General features: G+C 37.7%; 1 protein-coding gene across 2 annotated transcripts; it reads left to right on the forward strand.

Annotated features, from left to right (window-relative positions):
* The first annotated feature begins 1,152 nt into the window (after nucleotides 1-1,152).
* On the forward strand, nucleotides 1,153-16,674 carry LOC105441737. Of its 2 annotated transcripts, none has more exons than XM_030977916.1 (9): nucleotides 1,153-1,345; nucleotides 2,402-2,752; nucleotides 3,715-4,056; nucleotides 7,968-8,255; nucleotides 9,186-9,206; nucleotides 10,956-11,276; nucleotides 13,561-13,650; nucleotides 15,024-15,133; nucleotides 16,327-16,674. In XM_030977916.1, exons 1-9 carry the CDS (start codon nucleotides 1,291-1,293, stop codon nucleotides 16,564-16,566), a joined length of 1,818 nt encoding a protein of 605 aa, XP_030833776.1. In that variant the 5' UTR covers nucleotides 1,153-1,290; the 3' UTR covers nucleotides 16,567-16,674. The 2 variants fall into 2 exon arrangements, with proteins under 2 accessions (XP_030833776.1, XP_030833777.1); XM_030977917.1 differs by having other exon boundaries at nucleotides 10,956-11,228.
* The last annotated feature ends 1,710 nt before the right edge of the window (nucleotides 16,675-18,384 follow it).

The following is an 18,384-nucleotide window of genomic DNA, read 5'->3' on the forward strand; positions in this document are numbered from 1 at the left end:
TAAGGCGCCAGCAGAAAACAAATATAAATCTCACATAATTATGTTTGCTCTCTCGCGCGGGCAAAACAAATCAATCAATACATATTAACACCCGTTTGCCCCGTAGCTTGAGCGCAAAAAACTCTAATCGATTATGTAAACGCTCACCTTTAATCAAAGAAGGTAGTGACATTGATTCTAGACGAAGAAATACAAATTATTCTGTCTCACGAGAAGGGAGTTTTTCAGGATTCATACTTACCGAGCACTCTCTCCCCTATTTAACGCCAAATTATGGGCAATATATGGAGCATTGAACACCATTCATTAGTATTTTTTAAGTTGGCTTTTTAACTCCGGAGCCGTCATTTCGGCGATTCTATTAAGCCCACGTGGTCTTCCTTAATCCCTTACTCTATCTCTCTCTCTCTCTCTCTGTCTCTCTCTCTGTCTCTCGCTCTCTGTCTTCCTCTCCCTCTCTCTCTCTCTCTTTCTCGCCCTCTCTATTTCTTTCTCGTCTCTTCTCTTTGCCATGTAAGGAGTTTTTTTAATGAAAGAACAAAAAAGTATTTATTCCAGGTATTTTTAGTCAGCATTAAACACACACACACATGCAGACACACACGATCCAGAAATATGATACCGTATAATAGTATAATCACACGGCCCATTAACCTCAAATGACAATTCTACTTTCTGTTCTTTTTATCTTGTGATTAATGACCAAAGAAATTAAAGCCTCTCCAAAGTGTTGTGAGCACCAACAATTTGATGGCAAAGTTTCACCTAAATTGTATAATTATAATAAAGAGGATGTCATTTAAGTGATTTGAAAACAAATATATTTGGAGATAAATATTGATGAAAGAATACAAAACTGTCATTTTCTGCATACAGCGCAATACCCCGCAATACCCCCAATATGTTATTCTGTCATCAATATCCATCGTCAAACATATTTTTTTTGAAAACCATTGCAGAAGTGTTTGTTGAATGACATCTTCTTTCAAATTATTACACAATTTAAGTGACATTTTGGCCATAATATTTTTGGCAAATTTGGGGCTCTCAACACTTTAGAAGGACTTTAAGAACAACCGCGATGGTGATCATGTGCTGAGGAAAAGGAAGTGAAACTTCAAACGACATATCCCCTACGTTGTCCTAGCGAGAAGTTTCTCTCTTGTAAATTTGTCATTTTTATACAAATCTGCAGTATCATCAACAAGTTTTAACTTTCCACCATTTGGAAGGCGATAATTATAATCTCTCTCTCATCGAATCGATTTTGTTTCTAACTTGTGCTTAAAGATGTTGAAGTGCGTCTTAAAAACCTTTCTGTGCTTCGTCTTCCTCCATATTTTAGGTAAGAATGATAATCTCTTTTTTTTAACTTTAATGGTAGTATAATGGTTATTATCATTATTATTATTATTATTATTATTATTATTTTTATTATCATTAGAAACGGTATTATAAGTAGTATTATTAGCAGTAGTAGTAGTAGTAGTAGTAGTAGTAGTAGAAGTAGTAGTAAAAGTAGATCTAGAAGTACTAGAAGAAGTAGTAGCAGTAGCAGTAGCTGTAGTAGTAGCAGTAGGAGTAGTAGTAATAGCATTAGTAGTATAAAAATAGTAGGAGTAGGAGTAGTAGTAGTAGTAGTAGTAGTATAAGTAGTAGTAGCATTCATAGTAGTAGGCTAGTAGTATAGTCGTTTTAGTAAGAGGAGAATATTCCTAGTAGCAGAAGTAGTAGGCCTACATAATCTATTTAGTAATATGATAATACAAATAAATAGGAATGATCTGACTAAAATGGAATTGGAAGTGTTGCACTTAAAATAATGAACAATTTCCTATTTAGGCCAACAAAATGAATAGTGGATTTCTTAGCCAGTCCTGTAACTTAATTGTTTCATTGATTTTTGTTAAGTCCTAAAGAAATGTACATTTCCCGCCCCTTCCCCCCCCCCTACTCCGAGAATGGACGGACCCCATGCGTGTTACCAAAATGTCCGGTAAAGGGGTACTTTTCGTGCGACAAAGTCCGGTCCGAGAATTGTAAAACAAAAAGGGGTGTATTAACTTATCACCCGGAGATTGCTTTAAAAAAAAAAGGGGGGGGGGGGTTCTTTTTTTTCTCTCATCTCTTTGGACTCCTGAGAAATTATTTTGAATTTAGGGGGGTACATTGAGCATTTTTCATGATTTAGGGGGGGTCTCCAAGACAGGAAAAGCCCGCGAAAGGGGGTTCGGAAATGTTGGCAGTCCTCAGATAGGGGGTGCTTTTAAAAAGAGGGAACTAGCATATGCGTACCCTAAATAACACTAAGTGGGGGGCCGGGGTACATTTACGTTCGTGAAATTTAGAATTTCATTTACATTTCGTTACTGCTGTTGTTTACCTTGTCGTTTGTTTAAAGGAAGTAACGGCGTAGTTTGTGAACCCGACGTGTTGGTCCAATCAAATGGCGGCGGGACAGCCAGGCTCCAATGCCGCTTTTTAACGACGTCTCTGCTTGGGGGGCGTGTTTCGTGGACGAAAGACGGTCGAGAGAAGATCGTGAACGTAACGGACTGCGGCGCCGGTGACGCCATAACTACATGTCAGGTTCACCGGTCCTCTGGCGGGAAGTACACAGTAGAGGGTTCCAGGTCTGTTGGCGTTACTCTGATAATATTGAACGTGGCACTCGAAGACGATGGCGTGTATGATTGTAAGGCAGTTCTCGTGGACGGTATCATAGAAAAAAGCTTCAGACTCGCTGTCACATGTAAGTTTCTTTGTTCAGCATAACTTGATGGGGTCTACTCGGTATTTATAAGGACCGCTATTGATAAAAGATCGCTATTCATTTAGTCACGCGTTTAGCGTTATGGATAGCGGTCCTTATGAATAGTTTTCCTTATGAATGGCGGTCCTTATGAATAGCAAGGTAAATTGTCTATGGTTTTCTCGCTTATTATAGGGATCGCTATTGATAAAAGACCGCTATCAATTTAGTAAGACGTTGCGGATAGCGGTCCTTATGAATAATGGTCCTTAAGAATGGCGGTCCTTATGAATAGCGAGGTAAATTGTTTGCTCGCCATTTATAAGGGCCACTATTCATGAAAGACCGCTGACCTTACGGATAGCGGTCCTTATGAAAAGTGGTCCTTATGAATGACGGTCATTATGAATAGCAAGGTAAATTGTCAAAGGTTTGCTCGCTATTTATAAGGGCCGCTATTGATAAAAGACCGCTGTTCATTTTGTCACGCGTTATGGATAGCGTTCCTTATGAATAATGGTCCTTACAAAATCTGACATGCTATACAAATAATACACAGCAGTGAGGGCATTAGTACGAATTATCCACACAAAGTACCTTTTGAACGGTCTAAAACGCCAAAGGCGATAGCCGAGGGTGTTTGGACTCTTTCGAAGATACCGAGTGTGGGTAATTTACTAAAAGATCGAACAAAATGATGTATATTATTTGCTTGATAAGATGATGTTTTATTTGTTGTATAAAATAATGATTTATAACATGATTTTACTAATGATCGGTCATTAGTATTTGCTAATGACTGGTCAATAATAAGATTACGTGTTGGTCAAAATAAATGCCTGGTCACGTGTACGCTCTCAACCAATCATTTGATTAGGATCCGTTTCATCACCTTATAATACAGAATAACCTTTCTAGTAACTCTGGTGTATGATGAGCGGTTGCGTATGTTTTTCTATCAGATGTACCCAATGAAATCGCCATCACTGACGTCGTAAAAGCTGTGGAGGTTTCCAATATGAGCACACTCTACGCTGTCGTCGACCGTCCCTACGTCCTGAACTGCACCGTGCCATCCCCTTGCAACCCGCCCGCCAACATAACCTGGTCCTATGGTGACGTCACTGCTGTCGTCTCTGAACAGGCCAATCACAGTAGCGCTCGGGATTCCCCTTTGATGACGTCATCGAAGTCCGTGGAGCTCACCGCAAGCGAGGAAAACACGGCGAAGACGATTTCTTGCATTGCAATGCATTATGGGTTGGCGGCGCCCCTCCAGACGAATGTTATTTTAGAAGTAGGCAGTAAGTATTCACCGTTTGAATTTCGAATTCATGAATTTCAATACTAATCATCCAATAAGTACCATTTATTTCAATGATTCCATCTAAAGCATTAATTATTATCAGTTCACCCTGATATTATGATGGTTTTAATGGAAGCCCAACAATTAAAGAAACAGGTCAGTGAAAGTTTGACCAAACAAACCCGATTAATCAATTCAAATTTGCAACTCTATGACGTATTTTTGCGTTGTCCCCTCCCAATTTTGCTTTGTACTAAAACAAAATAAATTAAATAATTCAATTTTCCGAATTTGTTTGATTATTCATTCACACTAGAAATAATTATTACAAATATGTTTTATTAATCCCCTGATATTATCTCTTCCGTCATCAATAACTATGAAAATTAGATAGATGGAACCCCTTTTCAACAGATCATCCATCCATCCATCCATGATCATAAAAAGGTCAACATTTTCCGAATGCCAATGAGCAGTTGCAACTTTTTTCAATTTCAAATGATCGTTATTTATTAACATGTCACCGCTCATCGACAATGACAAGCCAGGTACAACAAATAACAGGAGAATAAATTTGCACTCTGAACTTTTCTTTCATTATCTATAGGAGAAATTAAAATAAATGTTTTCCTTTTTACTCAATATACAAACCCTCAAGAAAGATTACCGAGAGTCCTTTTCAGGACTCCTCAATCCTCCCTCTCTCTCTCTCTCTCTCTCTCATGGTGCACCCGCAAGCCTACTGTATATCTACATCACCATGCAAGCCGACACTTACAAACAGCATCTATACTGGGATTATACCTTTTTTTTTTTTATAAAGTGTACATAATGGACATTATATTTGACCTCAATGGGGCTCTAGACCTACAATACGCCATTTAAACTGCAATTAAAATGATCTCTAGAATGGTCGCGTTATTAATCGCACTCGACAAAGACTTTCGTCTAGACAGATACGAACAAAGGTCGGCTCTTTAAGTACGCATTAATTATTCTTGTCACTTTAACATTTATGGCCTGTTTACATATGGCGCGGTAAAACAATACCAAAAAAAGGACAGATCCAAGGTGAAATTGATATAAATTAGAACTCATGAATAAGTTTGTGATTCGTATTTCAGAGAAAATAACAAAACTAACGAACAATTACTATCACAACTCAAAGATTCATTAAGGTAAAGGCATAATCGTATTACCAAGGAATTTAAAACAAAAGTAGATATAACCCCCCTTTTTTTAGATTTTCGAAAAGATACAAGAGAAAGAAAGGAACTGTAGTTTTAAAGAAAAGAATTGACCCTGATTCGACAGGTCTGGGTTCTATCATCATCATCTATTATCATTTGATAAGGTCAATTTCTGAAGTATCATTGCATAAGTATTACTAAAGAGTTTTCATATACCGTTATAAAAGGTATTTATATTACATGTATTCGTACTATTAGCAAATGACAGTTTCTATTGTGGTTTCATTATAATAACGACTGGGTATTATGCACGGCTTTCATCTCCTCGACATGAGTGCGTCCAGACAGTAGGAGTGTGTCCATACAGTAGATTATTACCCATTTAGATCTGCCCTTAAAGGTAAAGACCAGTTTTGGAAACGCCCCCTCTCAAAAAATGAAATGGAAGCTCTTATTACCAATCCTGTGAAAGAATATGTTTTGACTAATACGTGATCATACAAATTTTGCCGAGAAACCGCCTACCAATTGATATACTTGGTAAATTATTATATCTATTTGGACCTGATAGATATAAAGCACGTGTGTGGGGGTAGTCCCATGTACATCTTTAGGTGTACAGTGCTTGTAACTTTATCAAGACTTGGCCAAATTCCTTATCATGTTGATGATTCCAGAACACACCAATACTTATATGCTAGATGATCAACCTTTCCTGATCAATTTCTTTCACAATGCAATAGCATGACCATAACTGGTCTTTATCTTTAATGACAACGGTTTCCGTAATAATACCCAATAGATAATTATACAGTTTCGTCTTGTCGATTGTAGTATTTCCAGACAGTAAAATTCTCCTCCGATTCAAATCTGCCTCAAAGGACAGTGTCTATTGGCTTTTAACGTGATGCAAAATTGGCAAATATACACGGCTTATATTTCCTCGAATTTGAGTACGTCCATACAATGGAAATACCCATTTTAAGAAGAGTGCAGTACATGTGATCTTCCGCAATCTTGGATCAATTCACTTTCATTTTGATCATTCAGAATCCTAATGTATCCATCAATTCATATGAACTACATAATCAGGCGCGTTTCTAAACAATTTCTTTCACAATATGAAAGTGAAATTGCCCCGTTTGTCCTTTGATTCAAATGTGATTGATTAGCATTCACAGATTTGTATCCCCCTTCGATTTGATTTGATTTGATTGATAGATTAGTTTCTATAACATGTTCATGTGCATTAGTGTGACATTTACACTTTTCCAATACATAACAACACATTATATAAAAAATGTAAACAAATGAAAAAAGATGATTAAATTAAACGTTTAAAGCACAATCAATAAGAATTACATAAACAAGGTAAAGCAGGGCTACAGTGTAAGCATATTGCTTGATGTTCTTGCAGCCCTTAGTTTATTGATATATTTGGTAATTGACTTGGGGGTGCTTGTATTGCATCTTTTATACTTTTCGAGTGCGTTTGCAGACAAAAATCCATTTGATTCTATGTTAGATTTTCCATGGTTAATGTTACTTTATAATGTTTAGTATCGCAACATATTGAAAGATCAAGACATGTTGTGTAAATATTCAAAAACTGTCACGTTTGAGCAAGCGAGAGGGAGAGAATGAGAGAGAGAGAGAGATAAAGAGGAAGAAAGAGACAGAGAGAGGGAGAGCGAGAGAGAGAGAGAGAGAGAGAGAGAGAGAGATGTGTGTTTGTGTGTGTGTTATGTTTGGGTTGGGATGGGGTGAGGGGAGGGGGTAGCTAAATATAATAGATTATAAGGGACGAAACACACCCAACATGGCTATTTATTCGTATGTTAACAAAATGGAACTATTGGCATAGAAGTATTTAGATCCACCCTCTTGTTCTTTATATTTTCCTTTTTAATATTCATCTGTTCCTTCTTCTTCTTATTCTTCTACTTCCTCTTCTTCTATTTATTCAACTTTTACTATTGCTACTATATTACTACTATTATTTACTACACTGTCATAAGGTCTACACTGTCTACACTGCTCATAAAGGTCGAATATTTTTTTTTTATCCCAATTTACGTAATTATTTTAAAAATAATTTTAAAATAATAGATCTAGATAATAGTATACATTCTCAGATTTTATTGAATAATAATTTGCCAATGTCTGTTTTGCGATACTTTGTTTTGTGATACTATGCTTATCAACTAGGGGAACTACGCCCTTAAGTCATAAATGACAGTAATGAGGATTAATGCCCCACAAAAGGGCACTAATATAGCACATCGACACGGTTTTGATCATGTGGCCTCACAGTTACGAGGCCATTGATTTGTCACTGAACCATGACTGTACGCAGCGGGGGCTGGGGTAGGGGTCAGTTTCTATAAATAATTTAAAAAAAAACAGAAAATGCAATCAATTTTCAATAATTCATTGCATTTTACCCCGGTTCCCAGCATAAAAAAAATCTTCTGTATACCCATGCCTTGAGCTATAATGCATGGATTATCATTCATATTATTATTGTTATCATTAGTGATAATAATTACCATCACTATAATTGTCATTGTAATTATCATCACTATAATTGTCATTGTAATTATCATCACTATGATTGTTATTGTTTTGTTATCATTATTGTTATCATTATAATGATAGTGATAATTATTATTATTATTGATATCATTACTATTGTTTATTATCATTTCCACTCAAACAGGGTTACCAGATAGTCCTTTGAATGCTGAGGACTGGATATCATCCGTGACCGTTGACTCATTTACCGTCACGTGGTCACATAGGTCCTCAGGGGGGAAACCCCAAAGATTCACCGTGACATACTGCGAGGTCGTTAGACCCGAAGAGTGCTCGGAGATTTCCCGGATCGTACAGACTCGTACCAGGATCGAGAATCTTCGGCCATTCACCCTCTACCGCGTCACAGTTAAGAGCCATACCGTATATGGATTCAGCGAAGACAACGAGTTCATTGAAAGATCAACAATACGTAAGCAATATTATTATTCTCTTCCATTCAAATTGGTTATTACTTCACTTTAATTTCTCTGACAATCTTGATTTTATTTATATTTTACATACGTAAGGTTAGGTAGGCGTTGTGCTCACAATATTTGCTGACGCGTAGGCCGATTCATCTGTTGAATTAAATAATTCACATAGGGAAGTTAAATCCCATCTCCGTCTGCCTATTTGTCCCCCACTCCTCTTCCTGCCCCTCTCTCTCTCTCTCTCTCTCTACCCGTCTTTATAGATCTTGCTCTCTTACTGCCTCATCTCCTTCCTTGCCCTCTCCCTCCTACCCACCCCTCTCCCTCCTCTCTCTAACTGTATCACTTATTTCTCTAGCGTACTCTCTTCAATACGCGTCTCCCTGTACCCCATTCTTCCCCTCTCTCTCTCTCTCTCTCTCTCTCCCCCCTCTCTCTCTCTCCCCCCTCTCTCTCTCTCTCTCTCTCTCTTCCTCTCTTTTTATGTATACATGTATTCATGCGTAGTCCATTATCTATAATAAAACAATTCAAACATTTTGTTTAATATTTGTATGAACCACTGTGACTAAATCCTCGTCAAAGGATAGAATTGCCATCGATAAAAACAATTTTGTTTCCATTTGAAATACAAAACTCTCTGAAATTTAACAGGTACAGAAAGGCAAACAGAAAAGGACCCACCCACTCTCCCCCCCCCCCCCCTCTCTCTCTCTCTCTCTCTCTCTCTCAGTCACCGGTTATTGACGAAATTCTACAAATGATCATCACATCCCCAAAACAATTACAAGTCACATGTATCTGAAATGTCGCTGAGACTGAAACTATTTTGTATTTATTGAAAGGAAATAGTCAATTATTGACTTCCTGGCAGAAACCAAATAAAATCGCCCAATAACCGTTAAATATTGTTTCTCTTTCTGTTTTAGCAATGTCTCCTAAAGAACTAGGTAAGTCAGTTGTTTATTGTCTCCTTATAACAATACATAATTTAATCGATTCTCCATGTTTGTGCCAAAGCTATTAAACTGTGGTTATTTGGACTGAAAGTAATGGCAATTATATATGACCTTTATAATTGTCCTTTCGAAGGAAAAGTTGAGGTCTTTCTCGTGTGAAGATGATCATATGATCATGTTACCAGTGTCATATGAAAAAAAAAGAATCCTCTGGAAATGCCCTCATTTTTCGATAAGAATAATAATTTTTTTAAGCCGCGAGCGTGAGTGTGTATGGTCAGGGTACACACATGACGCGGTCAACCTAGTCGTCACGGTAACGATATTTATATTTAAACAGAAAACAAAAATCAAACGCCGCATATTAAAGTGACTCTGGAACATTGTTGAAGGTCGATGAAAAAAAATGCGTAATTTTGTATGAAATGTTACTTATTATATTCCTTCTACTGTACTAACACTCTAACATGCAGACAAAAAACTGAAATACCCTCAAACCACAAAGATATTTATGGTGTTCTTTGAAGGCGTCACTGCGAGACACTCTTACAGTGAATGCTCCCAAACCATTTTTGAATTTTCCCAACCGTACATAAGACAAGCTTTCAAAAATCCTTCGAGACGTTAATGTAAGGATGCTATAAAGAGCCAATGCTTTGTGACGTTTTACATTCACCTAAAATGTATTTAAACTGTTGTAATATAGTTGGGAGAATTGGGGAATTGATCAGTTTTCCCCGATTTTTATCATTAATAATGTTCTTTTTTCACGCGAACTTTCAGATCATCTTTAATTGTATATACATCTAGCATTAAAGCCCCACTGTCCTACTTGTAGCTAATTGCTCCCTCTACATAGAAAACTTCCCCCATCGGTGCCTGTTCGTCCCCCATGATCCTCTTTTTCTTATGTTAGTTGAGAGCTGAGTTAATGAGATAGCCACCTGTCAGTGACCTCGTTGTGTGGTCTAATCCCTTCTAGCCCAGTAGTGTTGACGGTCTTTAAAGTCACTACCTTAGCACCATTTTCTCTCATCTGAAAAATGTTACCAAGTCCCTTTAAGGCTTCGTATCTGAACGAGACGTCAATGTTAATTGACTTTTCGAAAAATGTTTGCTATACCGTGTGAGTCAAAAAAAAGTTTACACCTAGAAAATTGCTAATTATTTTAAAAATCATCTATGAACAGTAAATTATTATACATCTCATGAAAGAGTGTTTTATCCCAAATCATTAGGTATCATTTTTGTGTGATGCCGATACAGTATGTATTATGTTGGGATTAGCGGAGTGTGAGAATGAATTGCATGTATCAAATGAAAAGCATTGCATATGCTTTTTGCTTTTTGCACACATACACGCGCGCACAAATGTTCGTTGATATTTGATATTCGATATTTGATATGTGTGGAAAGATTTTAATTTTGTTAGGGATGTTATTTGGATCGGCAAAGACCGAAGTAATACCCAAATCCCAGTTGTTTTATTCAAACATCACATAAGCAATTTTGGAGCAAGTCGATTTTTGCACTCTAACAAACAATACCTCCTGTTCATCCAAGGGTGAACACATACCACACAAAATGATACTAAATGATTCAGGATAAAACACTCTTTCATAAGATGTATAATAATTTACTGTTCATAGATGATTTTTAAAATAATTAGCAATTTTCTAGGTGTAAACTGTTTTTTTTACTCACACTGTAGTGTAAGGAATATAACCCATTTTATTGCAGGAGTTGAAGGTGTGTACAACAGCCAGCTCGGCCGGGCAGACATCGTCCGAGTAACCAACATCAGCGGCCCGGTTCCCGATGGACTCTGCTTTCAGCTCGTCGACCAGGGCTTCGAACCCTCGGCTGATGCAGCCGACGCAGCGGGCCAGGACTGCGTCAACGTGGGTCAGTACATCGTTTGGCCGCAAGGAAAGTATTGGACGCAGATGGCGCTTGTAGCCTACGGGAACAGCGTGTTCAGCGCAACTTCAAAGATGACTGGAATGGAAGCAGGTAATGATCAGGGACGTTGCGAGGTCATCTTATGCTACGGTCACAAAGGTTCGTACGAACGATAATTTCGTACGAATCTCCCTGTTTTTCCATTGTCTTCCCGAATTTCCATTGTCTGAAAATCGTTCGTACGGCATTCGTAGCAGTACGTAATGTCATTTGTGACCGAGGCTTTAAAGGTACTATGTCCCATTTGCAGGCCAAAAATTGAAAAAGTTAAATTCCAACTGGATTTGAAAGATAATACTAATTTAGAACTTCCCTAAAAAAGGTGGGGCTTGAAAATGTCTTCAAGTGGGAAAATAACGACTATTAGTTGTCAAATCGACTTTAGGGCTATAGAGCCCAAAAGTAATAGTCTTGATTTTCAGACAGTTGTACCGAATGGTCATACGTTTTATGCTGCGCAAAGTTTCAATCAGTTTACTCTTGGCCATCACAAGAAGTGGGTTATTGATGTAGACAAGTGCTCATGTACCCTTTACAACTCTTTTCATGTTATTACCAAAGAAGAAAAAAAGCCAGTCAGTCACTCAGTAGTGTCTGACAGTGAAGTCTAGCAAGTAAACGGGTTTCCTTTCATAATTTGAATGTGAGGACACTGCTAACGTTTAAATTTCACAGATAGGACATAAATGACATATTCATAATTCCTGCAAAGTTCTACAGAATTTGAGGTTGGCTGCAAAAGGGACATAGTACCTTTAAAGATATTCATGCGTGGGTATAATAGTCGTTCATGAAGTGGGCAATTTGGCAATCAGTCCCGATCACTACATAACACTGAGCCAACGGGTATTACGTTCCCGGGCGGACGTCCGTGTGCTGCCCTCCTGTGTGCCCACGCTTGAGCAAAATTATATCACGGGCCAAAGGATTTGTAGCGAGTTAGCTGCAAATTTCATACAACCAAAAAAGAAAAAGAAAACGTGATTACCTAGCTATTTCAATATGCCAATACGACTTTTAATATTTTGTATAATGTTGCTTTTTGTAAAAAACCAGATACGTCATGAATTGTCTTCATAATACACCATTTGTAAGTAAAGAAAACCTCGAAGTTAATTAGAATCATAAAAACGCTTCGAATTTCAGTTAACTTATCAACCAATATAATGAATACATCCACCGTGGTTTCAGGGAAGAGGGGGAGGGGGGAGGGGGGGGGGGGCTTCCCTCTTTTAAATGGAATGTTGGAAACCATATACTTAATATAAACCCTTTTTTCATACAAAATTTGATTGTTGCTGTTGGGCATAAGGGGGGGGGGGTGGACTTACGTCCGTTTATTTAAAAAAAAATAAAAAAATATCCAATTTGACCCGCCCCTTGTTAAAACGTTTCAGCTTGTAGGCTTTCAGTCGTACATGAATATTAGGGGGGGGGGGGGGGGGGGGGGCTTCCCTATTTTAAATGGAATGTTGGAAACCATATACTTAACATAAACCCTTTTTTCATACAAAATTTGATTGTTGCTGTTGGGCATAAGGGGGGGGGGGTGGACTTACGTCCGTTTATTTATTTAAAAAAAAAAAAAATTATCCAATTTAACCCGCCCCTTGTTAAAACGTTTCAGCTTGTAGGCTTTCAGTCGTACATGAATGTTAAAGGGGTGTATCATATGGCAAATACTGGTTAACGCCATCTACGACTTATTTTGGAGAACTGCACGTAAATGAATGGACTTGCGGTCAGCACGCGCTAGCGTTCGCGAAACAGGCCGAAGTTCTCCTCACGCTCCTGCTTCGCGTTTGTTGCACGCACGTGAAAGCTGCGGTCGCGTCGTATATCCGATTTGCCCCGGCGAATCGGGCCAGGGGAAGACACGTGGTCTCATCATGCAGCTACACCTCCTTTAAGAGAAGGTTGAGTTCTGGGAAGAAGTGAAATATTCCCTGAAATGTATCGCTCTTCAAATGCCTTCATATTCTAAATATCATTATGGCATTGTAACATCGTAAAAAAAGGGACGGGATTTTACGCCACGTGTTCGTGTAGTCCCATACACATCTTTATGTGTACAGTGCTTGTAACTTTACCAAGACTAATGGGCCAAATATCTTATCCTTTTGATGATTCAAGAACCTTGCAATACACACCAATACTTATATGCTAGATGATCGACCTTTTCTGATCGATTCCACACCGTTTCTTTCACAATACAATTGCATGACCAGAACTCGACTTTATCTTTAAACACAGACAAAACGGAAAGTTCTCTCAGTATATTATATAGGCATATCCCTTCTCTCTCTCTCTCTCTCTCTCTCTCTCTATCTCTCTCTCTCTCCATCCTTCCCACACACTCTTGGTTCTATATTTGTGTTTACAGGAGTCGGTCTCCCAGTCATCATCGGGGCGTCTGTAGGAGGTTCGGTACTTCTCATCATAATACTGGTCATCATATACATCAGAACAAAGGGTACACTTTACCATTTTTATCACCATTCACTTTTATGCTCCACTGTCGCCGGTCGGCGGCTCATTTTGTTGACGCTTAATAATAAAGTCGAGAGACAGACGACAGAGCCTGACAACTGTTTCGTACTCATGGATTGTCGTAAACTTTATCGTAAATGCTAATTTAGTAATAAATAAGTTTTGTTATCTCATTAAGATATTGTTATTTCTTTTAATTCAACATCGAATTTAGTTATAAATAAGTTTTATTATCTCATTAAGATATTGTTATTTCTTTTAATTCAACATCGAATTTAGTAAAAAATACTTTTTATTAAGTCATTAAGATATTTTTTATTTCTTTTAATTCAACATCGAATAGGTAGTTTTCTTTAGAACACGTCCTGTTTATGATAAGCGTAGTTTTGTATAAGTTGAGTTAAAAACTATTATACACTTTTCCACACCCTAACAGTGTTCAAAGTAATCCAAGTAGTGACTTTTTGTTTCTTTCCTACTTTGTTTCTTTTTTTCCTTCTATTTCTTCTGTTTCCCTTTAACAATTCTCCTTCTTTTATGTCTTCCTATTCCACGTTTTCTTTTTTTCCTTCGTCCTTTTTTTGAGGTGGGGGGTGGGGGGGGGGGGGCTGAGGGAGGGGTTAAATTCTTTCCCCAATTTCCTTTCTTCTTCTTGTTCTCTTTTTTCTTCTTCTTCTTCTTCTTTTTCTTCTTCTTCTTCTTCTTCTTCTTCTTCTTCTTCTTCTTCTATCATGTTTCTCCTTCTCCCTACGCTCCTTCTTACCACGATTTAATTTTGACTTTGTTGTGTGTGGGAGGGGGGAGGAGGGGTTCAGCCCCCTCCCCTCTATCTAGAACTGCCACCGATCATAGTATTATTATATGCTCATTTCAGTTCTTAAAGGGATCCGGTAACTTTGTCTCAGATTCTGAAACAAAATTCTGGATTTAGTTCATGCTGCAATGATAACTATAAACCTTTAGGTCAGTCAGGAACCCCCTTAATTTCACAAGCCGATCGCCTGTCTTATTATCAAGATATTTATGATTGGAATTACAAATTTTCAAAACCGTTTGCCAAACGGTTTTCATAACACTACAGTCTATTGGGGGAAATCGAGTATGGTAAAACCGGTCACTCAAACATTTTTACTTTTTTGAAGCACTTCTTTAGGGCCTCAATATTACACCATATCACATACACTAATAACACGTAGGGCCGTGTATCTCAGATTTAACATTATCAAACGATCCCTTTAAGGGTTGTTCAATATTTTTTCAAAATTTGTCCTCTCCCATTCATAGAATATTATTGGCAGCTTTTGACATCTGTTTAAATATTCGTTGAATCGGATTAATTTTTCCATCAATTTTTAGGTCGCTCTTCTGGAAATGCTAGGGCAAATCGACGACTTCCGGCCCAACCACAGCAGACCCGCCAGCAGCCTGGGCGTGGCCAAAACGTACCCGACGATGAACCACCACCGGTAAATTTATACAATGTACTAAGGGGGAGGGGTTCCCCATATTGAGAAATAGAGAGAGAGAGAAAGAGAGAGAGAGAGAGAGAGAGAGAGAGAAATCCAGATGTATATATATATAGAGAGAGAGAGAGAGAGTGAGAGAGAGAGAGATAAAGAGAGAGAGAGAGAGAGAAATCCAGATGTATATATATATATATATATCTATATAAATATATATATAGAGAGAGAGAGAGAGTTCAAATTCGTCATGTTTTTCAGATATCTCATGGAGATTTTGTGACCCATAACGTTTTAATAACTTTTAATACCTCTTTTTATAAAATGATTGTGACTGTAAAGGTCTATTTTCGATACAGAAGGTTGTGATCTTTCATCACTTTATCATGAAATATTTTAGATTGTTCATTAAACTTCTATGAAGATAGCAACTTTATTCCTTCCAACCAACCTAAATATATTTTGTTTAAATTTTCACTGCTCTATGCCCTCTCTCTACAAAATTGAATGCAAAGGTCAAAATCTTTTCAGTACTCTATTAATCAATCTGCATTATTCTTACAGTGTTTATTAAACTTCTGAGAAATTATTCACTTTATTCATTCAAACCTAAGTATTTTTTAAAAACTTGTTTAGTTCTGTTCACTCTCTGTACAGAATTGAAAGAAAAGGTTGATATCTTCTCAGCACTTTATTAATCAATATGTATAATTCTGTAGATTGTTCATGAAGGAGAGATAAGCTTCATTCATTCCAACTTAAATATATTTCTTTTAAATTCTATTTTCTATGTACTCTCTGTACACAATTGAAAGAAAATACTTCCACGGACCATTTTACAAAAGCACTAAAAAGGACATTACTACCAAAGAATGTAGAATGGATACATAAATCAATGTTTGTGGAGATTGTATATTAAAAAGTATATAGCATAACTTTCACCATACCTACCTAGAACAGATAAGCATGTATGTAGCAATAAGGAGAAAGTAATTGGGGTTATATTTGTTTGTTAAATGAACCGGATGTTGCTCATTATGTTTTTCTTTGTGATACAATATTTTGAAATTCGTATGTTTCGAATGGGTAGTATCATGTAGCTATTGTACTTTTATTTCTTTGTAATTGTTTGAATGGAGATTTAAACTTTGACCTATGAACCTTGATGGGATCTCGCATCTGTCCTCTTTCGTATACAGACATACAGCGGGGTCAAGTACCAAGAGGTGACAGACCCGACTAGAAGCGCCGGCCCTCTGGGGGAGCTCTACACCACGCATCACTCCTACCACCAGGCTCAGGCTCCGCAGGAAGTATCTGGTATCCCGACGCCAGGCTACGGCAACGGACAGTACTATAGCCGTAGCATCACCATGGACAAGAAGACCGCGGCGGCAGAGTTCAGCGACAGATACGGTTACATGGATCCTATTCCGTAGATCCTTCCTTGGAACCACCCGGTCATACCCTTGGTTACCCCGTCACCGTATCTAGGCACCTACCCCCTGGACAACCACACTCGGATAACCACCCCTTAGGATAACCACCCTCTGGACAACTACCCTCTGGATAACTACCCCTAGGACAACTACCCCCCTAGGCAACCACCCTCTAGGACGATTACCGCTCTAGGAAAACATCCTAGAGGGTAGTTGGCCTAGGCGATAGTTGTCCAAGAGGATGGTTATCCTAGGGGTGGTTATCCTAGGGGTGGTTATCCGGAGGGTTGTTGTCCAGGGGGCAGGTGCCCAAGAACCCCCCCCCCCCAGTCACACAAACGGGACATGTCACCGGAGAAATTTCTTTAATATCTTATAAATGGATATTTTCTGCTGAGAAGACAAATGCTTCAACAAGATAAAGGCTCAGATGCTTAAAACTTCTGACAATTCTAAATGTGAACGAAAATATGTAAAAAGTTAGTCTGCATGATTGTAAATGTATGATTCCATTTCTCTTGGCCTGTAGAGAAGATGATTTGGGGGTGATTACCCCCTCCCCTTTTGAACATATGTGTCCTGTGATGAAAAAAAGTAAAATAGCTTTAAACAAATAATGATTGATTAGATAAACTCTGTGGAATCGAATTGTGCCCACACTTTCATTGTCATTTAAGTCTATCTATACAGGAATGATAATGATGAATACAAAATATGAGTACAGTTTATACACTTGGTGCGAGTAAAGCATATTTTAAGTAAATAGTAGATAGTAGGATTATACAGTTATGACAGTGTTGGTATTTTGATAACAAATCGATTATATAAGGCGTAAGATTATGTTTAAAATTTGCCTATGTAATATGTCTAAGGATAATGGGGTTCAAATCACCAATCATTATTAGCACTATATCTTAGAAATCACATTTAATACTCTGCATGTGAAGACACAGGAAGTTACCATGGCAATTTATCACCTTGCAAAGATATGATAATGCTAGGCAGTAAGTTATCTTTATTTTCATTCCTTCTATAAAGCCGAATATTTCTTATTTCTTCGGTTTTATTTTTCTTTAAATTTGAATTTGGCAGTTGTATGACTAATGTGGTTACATACTTTGTATGTGAGCAGCAAGCAGCAATTTTCGTCTATCTGTCTACCTCTCTCTATCTCTCTCTCTCTCTAACACACACAACACACTCACACGCACCTTCTTATAACACTTATTATGACAAAAAATAACTCGAGCCTCGTATCAATGGTTTAGTGAGAAAATGGAACTTAAGGAAATGTCACTTAATGAGTTTCTCTTGGTTTTGGATGACAGGTGCTAAAAGAACGAAATTGAATAAATAAAAGGGCTAAAATATAAATGACGTGTTAGCTATAGAGTATCTGTAATATGTAAAGCTGTGATAAATAACAATAACAACAGCAACAACAATAATAATAATATTAATAGTGGAGCCATGCATAGCGCTCGTGTATGGCATTCCATTATTTATACCCTGGCTTTAGCACATCTGCCTCACAGCACTCGAGCATTTTAAAGAATTTCGATTAAATGTTACCCATTTATCTCAACTGGGTAGAGTGTGGCAAATGTAGATTGATGTTTATGATTCAATCTGTTTAACTTAAAGGAATGCAGTATATTTTGAATAAGTCGATTTGTAGATCTTTTTACGGCATGCGAAAATAAATACAAATGCACATATTTTCCCAACACCCCTCGATATTTTGTTGTATTTCGTTAGTGTGTTGACTCGGAGAGTGTGAATATGAAGTTGTGCGTCTGTATTACCGTGTAGACATAG

This window comes from Strongylocentrotus purpuratus, unplaced genomic scaffold (genome assembly GCF_000002235.5).
Source record: "Strongylocentrotus purpuratus isolate Spur 01 unplaced genomic scaffold, Spur_5.0 spur5_scaffold_1, whole genome shotgun sequence".
NCBI lineage: Eukaryota > Metazoa > Echinodermata > Echinoidea > Camarodonta > Strongylocentrotidae > Strongylocentrotus > Strongylocentrotus purpuratus.

Coding starts and splice junctions, on each gene's coding strand:
- LOC105441737 (XM_030977916.1), top strand. CDS start 1,291: ATGTTGAAGTGCGTCTTAAAAACCTTTCTGTGCTTCGTCTTCCTCCAT. Junction 9,207..10,955: donor AATGTCTCCTAAAGAACTAG/GTAAGTCAGTTG, acceptor ATTTTATTGCAG/GAGTTGAAGGTGTGTACAAC. Junction 15,134..16,326: donor CCGACGATGAACCACCACCG/GTAAATTTATAC, acceptor TTTCGTATACAG/ACATACAGCGGGGTCAAGTA.